General features: G+C 51.3%; 1 protein-coding gene across 1 annotated transcript in view; it reads right to left on the bottom strand.

Annotated features, from left to right (window-relative positions):
- The window catches only part of LOC144672290 (cellular retinoic acid-binding protein 2-like), a 16,051-nt gene extending 15,797 nt beyond the window's left edge, over positions 1–254 (bottom strand). Inside the window, exon 1 of the mRNA XM_078534147.1 lies at positions 71–254. Within this exon, the coding sequence (XP_078390273.1) occupies positions 71–143 (73 nt within the window). The 5' untranslated portion in view covers positions 144–254. The remainder of the gene's footprint in view (positions 1–70) is intronic.
- Between the last annotated feature and the right edge of the window lie 7,246 nt (positions 255–7,500).

Here is a 7,500-nt window from a genome sequence, read left to right as displayed (position 1 = left end):
TGTCCCTCTCTGTCTCTCTCTCTCTCTGTCTCTCTCTCTGTCTCTCTCCCTCTGTCTCTCTCTCTCTCACCAAGCTGTTTCAGAAGCTCCTCGAAGTTTTCGCTGTTCTTCATCCTCCAGTTCCCGGTGAAGTTTTTGGACATGTTGGCCAGCGGGGCGACCCGGCACAAAGCGGCTCTGCGGGACTCCGGATCTCGGCGGCTCTGCTTTCCCCTTTGTGTCTGCCTGGCTCTGCCTCTCGGTCTCTGCCTCTCTCTCTCTCGGTCTCTCACCCTCCTGTCTGTCTGTCTGAGTCTGTGTGTGTATTTCTCTGTCTGTCTCTCTATGTTTGACTGTCGCACACTTTGTCTCTTTCTCTGTGTTTCTCTCTGCCACACTCTGTCTCTCTGTGTCTGTGTCTCTGTGTGTGTCTGTGTCTCTCTCTCTGTGTGTCTGTCTCTCTCTCTCTCTGTGTGTCTGTGTTCCTGTCTCTCGCTCTTATGAGTAACACCCTGCTCCAATTTCCTCACCTTTTTAAGGCGACGTTTGGAGAGAGTCTCCTACAGAGACTGGGAGGAGTCACAGTCACATTGACTCCCAGTTACAGTCACATCGACTCCCAGTTACAGTCACATCGACTCCCAGTTACAGTCACATCGACTCCCAGTTACAGTCACATCGACTCCCAGTCACAGTCACATTGACTCCCAGTTACAGTCACATCGACTCCCAGTTACAGTCACATCGACTCCCAGTTACAGTCACATTGACTCCCAGTTACAGTCACATTGACTCCGAGTTACAGTCACATTCACTCCGAGTTACAGTCACATTGACTCCCAGTTACAGTCACATTGACCCCCTCCCCAGTTCAGTGTGAACTGGGGCACTTATTCATTCATTCATGGTACATGGGTGACACTGGCATTTATTGCCCATCCCTAATTGCCCCCCTTGAGAAGGTAGGGGTGAGCTGCCTTCTTGAGCCGCTGCAGTCCCCTGTGGTGTAGGTACACCCATCGTGCTGTTAGGGAGGGAGCTCCAGGATTTGGACCCAGCGACAGTGAAGGAACGGCCGATATATTTCCCAAGTCAGGATGGTGAGTGGCTTGGAGGGGAACTTCCAGGTGGTGGTGTTCCCCATGTGTCTGCTGCCCTTGTCCTTCTAGATGGTAGCGGTCGTGGGTTTGGAAGATGCTGTCTAAGGAGCCTTGGCGAGTTCCTGCAGTGCATCTTGTAGATGGTACACGCAGTGCTGCTACTGTGCGTCGGTGGTGGAGGGAGTGAATGTGTGTGGATGGGGTGCCCATCAAGCGGGGGCTGCTTTGTCCTGGACGGTGTCGAGCTTCTTGAGTGTTGTGGGAGCTGCACTCATCCAGGCAAGTGGGGAGTATTCCATCCCACTCCTGACTTGTGCCTTGTAGATGGTGAACAGGCTTTGGGGAGTCAGGAGGTGAGTTACTCTCCGCAGGATTCCCAGCCTCTGACCTGCTCTTGTAGCCACAGTATTTATATGGCTGGGTCCAGTTCAGTTTCTGGTCAATGGTAACCCCCAGGATGTGGAGAGTGTTGGTTCTAGTGGGGATTATATTGGACATGGGTAGGTTCTGCTGTCTCACCTGTGTTTTACTGTTTCAGGTAGACTAAATATTCCACATTACCCCTTCAACCAAACTGACTAAAATAGATTAACTGGATATTCGCCCATTTATTCACCTTGGCGTCTTGCTGTGTATAAAATGGCCACGATGCTGTCCGCGTAACAATGACTGCTCTACACCGGTAACTCTGGATTGCAGGAGGTGAGAGTGTCAACCCCACCCACCCACCTCTGATTCATCAGCCTCTTGCGGACTGGTTTGTCCACTGCCGAGCCTGGCAGGGCGAGTGTTGAGGCGTTCCACTGAAGTGTCTCCCGGAAAGCACCCCACCCACGCACCCCACCACCGGCGCGATATCTCTTCCCGGGCAAAGCTCGGACCCCGTGATCCACCACGCCAATTTTGTGCAGTGAGTGTAAATCTCAAGAGCCCAGAGCAATGACTCTCCTATCTCCTCACCATCGTGAGTCAGCCCGACACATTCATATCTGAGATCGAGTGTTGAACACCTCTCGGTAACACTGAAGGACGCAGCAATTAATCTTGCGTTGACGTCTGAGTACGAGTGCCAATGTTGTTCGAATATCACTCAGTCAGACATGTGATGATTACATGTAGGCGTGTGAGTCGAATGTTGAATAATGGATGTGGCAGTAAATGATCCTACATTCATTCATTACTGCTGTTTATTTTGCAATGATACATGCGTGCGACTGCCAATTATCCAGCATCGATAAGCGGGCATGAGATGGCACAAGACTCAATCTCTCGATTGTGAATTTGGTAAGAGGGCCTTCATTCAGAATAAAGGGGACCTAGCGTTGGTGTTCCACGAGATTCCTCTTTCTGATATAAATTAATTCTTTTTTAAAATGTATTCTTTCACAGGGTGTGGGCGTTGCTGGCTGGACCAGCCTATATTGCCCATCCCTAACTGCCCCCTCGAACTGACTGTCTCGCTCGGCCATTTCAGGAGGGGCAGTTAAGAGTCGCCCACGCGGCTGTGGGGTCTGGAGTCACATGTAGGCCAGACCGGGTAAGGAGGGCAGATTTCCCTCCCCTAAAGGGGCATTAGCGACCCAGATGGGGTTTTTTATGACCATCGATGATGGTCGTCATGGTCACCGTCACTGAGACTCGCTTTATATTCTAGATTTATTCATCGAATTTAAATCCTACCAGCTGCCCGGGGTGGGGTTTGAACCCGTGAGCATCAGCCTGGGCCACTGGATTACTAGTCACAGTGACACTTAACCACTACCGTCTCTCCACAATAACCTGAACTCAGAAATACCGGACATAGTTTCAAAGCTTGCAGAGAAGACACAAATCGTATCGAGGAGCTTTAAGGGGACAGAGAGAGAGAGAGAGAGAGAGAGACTGGGGAAATGAGCGAGGACACAGTGGATGAGATTTAACGTAGAGAAGTTTGACGATTGCTTCTTGGTAGAAACAAAGCATGAATTGGGACCTTGTAAAGGCAGAACAGGAACGGAGAGACCTAGCGGGTAGGTACACAAACCTCCAAAGGTGACAGGACACATTGAGAAGGCTGTTTTACTTTTTGTGCTTGTAGATCATCTCTAATTACCCCTTGAGAAAATGGTGGTAAACCACCAGATCGTGAGCTGCTATGCTCCACATGGTTGTGGAGTGGGTCTTAAACTACATAGTGGGGGGAGGGGGAGAGATGGCTCACATGAGCAGACAAGTGTGAGGAAACGCATTTGGGGAGGGCAAACAAAGCAAGGGAATACTCAGTAAACGGGGGGATGTTGAGAGGGGTTGAGGACGTGAGAGACCTTGGAGTGCGTGTCCACAGGTCTCTGAAGACGGCAGGACAGATGGCTAAGGAGGTAAAGAAAGCATATGGATTGCTTTCCTTTATTGGAAAGCAGGGATGTAATGATGGAACGGTATAAAACGCTGGTTAGGCCACAGCTGGAAATTTGTGTCCAGTTCTGGTCACCACATTACAGGAAGGACATCATTGCTCTGGAGAGAGTGCAGAGATTTACAATAATGTCGCCAGGGCTTGAAAATCGCAGCGGCGAGGGGAGATTGGATAGGCTGGGGTTGTTTTCCTTCGAACAGAGGAGGCTGAGGGGTGACCTGATTGAGGTGTGCAAAATGATGAGGGGTCTAGATAATGGGTAGTTTCCCCTAGCTGAGGGGTCAATTACCAGGGGGCACAGATTTAAGGTGATTGGTAAAAGGAATAGAGGGGACATGAGGAACATTTTCACCCAGAGGGTGACGGGCGTCGGGAGTTCACTGCCTAAATCGATGGATGGGGCTGAAACACTCAACTCATTTAAGAGATACCGGGATCTGCATCTGAAGCATTGCAACCTGCAAAGCTATGGACCAGGCGCTGGACAAGTGGGATTAAAATGAGTGGCTAGTTTCTTTTTCTGGCTGGCACAGGTATGATGGGCCGAATGGCCTCTTTCTGTGCCGTGTAACTTTTCTATGGTTTCTATTTGAAAAGTTAAAGAGCATGAGCGAGTCAACAGCACAGGGAAAGGACATGGTTCACGATAACCAGAGTGTGACAGGAAGGACCAGAGTGCACAAACATTATAGCGCACCAGCAAATCAGGTCAGAATAGGAAAAGTGCTATAAAGACGGAATTAAGGACTCTTTATCTGAATGCTCAGTTCGTGTGGAGAGACTGGGAGAAGCTGGGGTTGTTCTCCTCAGGGCAGGGAAGGTTAAGGGGGAGATTGAATCGAGGCGTTCAAAACCAGGAACTCAAGGACTTGCATTTCTCTCGTACCTTTCACAGCCTCTGGACATCCCAAAGCGCTTCACAGCCAATGGATTGCTTCCTGAAACACAGTCGCTCTTATAACGTAGGAAACGTGGCAGCCAATTCACGCACAGCAAGATCCCACAAACAAACACTGCGACAATAATGACCAGACAATCTTTTCAGTGGATGAGGGACTTTGGGGAGATCTCCCCTTGCTGTTCAAATGCCACCATGGGATATTTTAATGCCACCCGAGAGTCAGACAGGGACTCAGAACACAACAGCTCCAAGAATGCAGCACTGCATTGCTGTAACAGCCTACAGAGCTCAAAATCTCTGGGGTGGGACCTGAACCCATCGCCTTCTGACTTTAGTCAAGGCTGACGCCAGGTATGACAGTGAGAGGGAGAGGTATAAAGAGGGAAAGTGACAGACAGGGAGGGGGCACAGAGAGAGGGGACAGACATAGAAAGAGACAGAGTAGGAGAGAGACAGAGTGAGAGAGGGATAGAGGCAGAGTGGGAGAGAGAGACAGAGTGGGAGAGAGAGACAGAGTGGGAGAGGGATAGAGGCAGAGGATAGAGAGAGAGAGAAATATGGAGATAGACAGATAGAGAGGGAAGAGGTAGTGAGGGGGAGAGAGAGAGACAGAAAGTGAGGGAGAGAAACAGGGGTGAGAGGGAGAGAGAGACAGAGTGGGAGAGGGATCGAGGCAGAGTGGGAGAGGGTTAGAGACAGAAGATGGAGAGAGAGAGACAAAGGGAGAGAGACAGATAGAGAGGGAAGAGGTAGTGAGGGGGAGAGAGAGAGAGAGACAGAAAGTGAGGGAGAGAGAGACAGAGTGGAATAGGGATAGAGGCAGAGTGGGTGAGGGATAGAGACAGAGGATAGAGAGAGAGAGACAAAGGGAGTGAGATGGATAGAGAGGGAAGAGGTATTGAGGGGGAGAGAGAGAAAGACAGAAAGTGAGGGAAAGAGACAGGGGTGAGAGAGATAGTGAGGGAGAGAAAGACTGGGAGAGAGAGAGAGACAGTGAGGGAGAGATGGGGTGAGAGGGCTAGAGATAGTGAGGGGGAGAGAGACGGGGAGAGAGAGAGAGAGATGAGGGGGGAGAGAGAGACGGGAGTGAGAGGGCAGAGGGAGTGAGAGGCTTAGAGATAGTGAGAGTGAGAGGGAGAGAGAGAGGGAAGGGGTGAGAGAAGCAGAGGGAGGGGGGGGGGGGATAGAGACAGTGAGGGAGAGAGAGAGGGGGCAGAGAGCGACAGAGAGGTAGGGACGGAGGGAGAGAGATGGAGAGGGGAAGATGAGGGATAGAGACAGAGTGAGGGAGACAGACAGAGAGAGAGAGACCGAGTGGTTCAGAGAGAGGGTGAAGGGGTTGAGCCAGAGTTAGCTGCTGCTGTGCTGAGGTTTTAATCCACTCTGACCGATTGGAGCTGCCCGGATTCTGACCCCTTTGCCCAGAGGAGTGTAACACAATCCATTCATTGAAAGCAGTAACCCCTCAGACAGGGAATGCTCATAGACAATAAGGAAAACAGTCGAGATGTGTGCACCTCCCAGCAACAGGAACTATTGCTAACTGAATAGGTCCCCAAGGAGCTAATCAGGCAAAATTCGAGGCAACATTCTTTAAATAGGCCACACTTCAAAGGGCTGACCTGCTCTGGGCAGAAAAGCATTTAACAAGCGCAGTGTGTACATAACCTCAGTAATACTGCACAGCAGAGAGGTAGGGAGAGATATCGAGAGCATTGCCGGGATGGTGGGGGAGAGGGAGAGAGAGAGAGAGAGAGAGAGGGGGAGACCGAGAGTCAGAAAGAGAGAGGGTGACGGAGATGGGATGAGGGAGTGAGACAGAGAGAGAGAGAGAGAGGTAGAGGGAATGAGAGAGAGAGAGAGAGAGAGAGTGATCGGGAGGGAGAAGAGAGTGACAAGAAAGAGAGGGAAGGAGGAGGGAGAGAGAGATAAGAGAGAAGGAGAGAGCAATAAGGAGGGAGAGAGAGATAAGAGAGAAGGAGAGAGCAATAAGGAGGGAGAGAGAGATAAGAGAGAAGGAGAGAGCAATAAGGAGGGAGAGAGAGATAAGGGAGAAGGAGAGAGCAATAAGGAGGGAGAGAGAGATAAGAGAGAAGGAGAGAGCAATAAGCAGGGGAGAAAGAGAGAGAGAGAGACTGACAAAGAGGGAGATGGAGAGAGAAAGAGAAAGTAACAAGGAAGGAGGGAGATCAGAGAATGATATGGTGGAGAGGAGGGTGGGGAGAGAGAGAGAGGAGAAGGGAACAAAGAGAGAGAGCATTCCGGAGTGAGATTGCAGACTAGCTTGGATCTCAGTGAACAGCATAAAGGGGCTGAAGGGTCTCATCCTGATGGGGCTGGGGGTGGGTGGGGGGGTCAGTCAAATGGAGCTGTTTAAGAGATGTCAGCTGAACGAGAGCAGCTGGGGACCTGGTGCGTGCGACCCCCCCACAATGAACTGAAGTGGAACAACCTTGGGAATGTTCACAACACCTCTACACCAACACCGACTCCTTAACCGCTTCCTCCAGCCCCCTCACGACCACCCCCCTACCCCCGCTAGAACCAACACGCTCTTAAAACACAACTGTTTTCAATTTCCAGGGCTGGTTTAATGACTGCTTCAGTGGTTTCTGTCTCGCTGTTCAATCCCACCCCCCCCCTTAACTTAACCATCCGAGTTCTGTTTTTCCCACATTCCTGCACTGACTGGCCCCGAGCGTTCACTTGCTGGCTCTATCTGGAGTTATTTACAACACAAAGGCCTGACCTCTGACAGCCGGAGGCAATCACTCCCTCCCCTTCACCTCCCACCCCCCCCTACGCCCCCCCGCCGAGAGTTCTAAGCAGGGTCACAGTGAGAAGCAAGGCCCCAGGCAGAGGTCAGAGGTCCAAGGAGGCAGCAGCCCATCAGCCTACAGCGGTCACCTCTGGTCAACCCGCCACGGTTGCTTCTGAAGATCAATCTCCAGGACACTTGTTGAAAAGAAATCCCCGAAGATAAACGACAACAGCCGTGAAAATACCCCTCCAATTCCGACCCCCCTCGCCCATCCCCCATCCCCTCCCCACCGATTCCCATCGCTCCACCATTGGCGGCCGTGCCTTCAGCTGCCTGGGGGCCCTGAGCTCTGGAATTCCCTCCC

The sequence above is a fragment of the Cetorhinus maximus genome, chromosome 36, assembly GCF_964194155.1.
Source record: "Cetorhinus maximus chromosome 36, sCetMax3.hap1.1, whole genome shotgun sequence".
NCBI classification, from domain to species: domain Eukaryota; kingdom Metazoa; phylum Chordata; class Chondrichthyes; order Lamniformes; family Cetorhinidae; genus Cetorhinus; species Cetorhinus maximus.
This window is presented reverse-complemented; position numbering and strand designations above follow the sequence as displayed.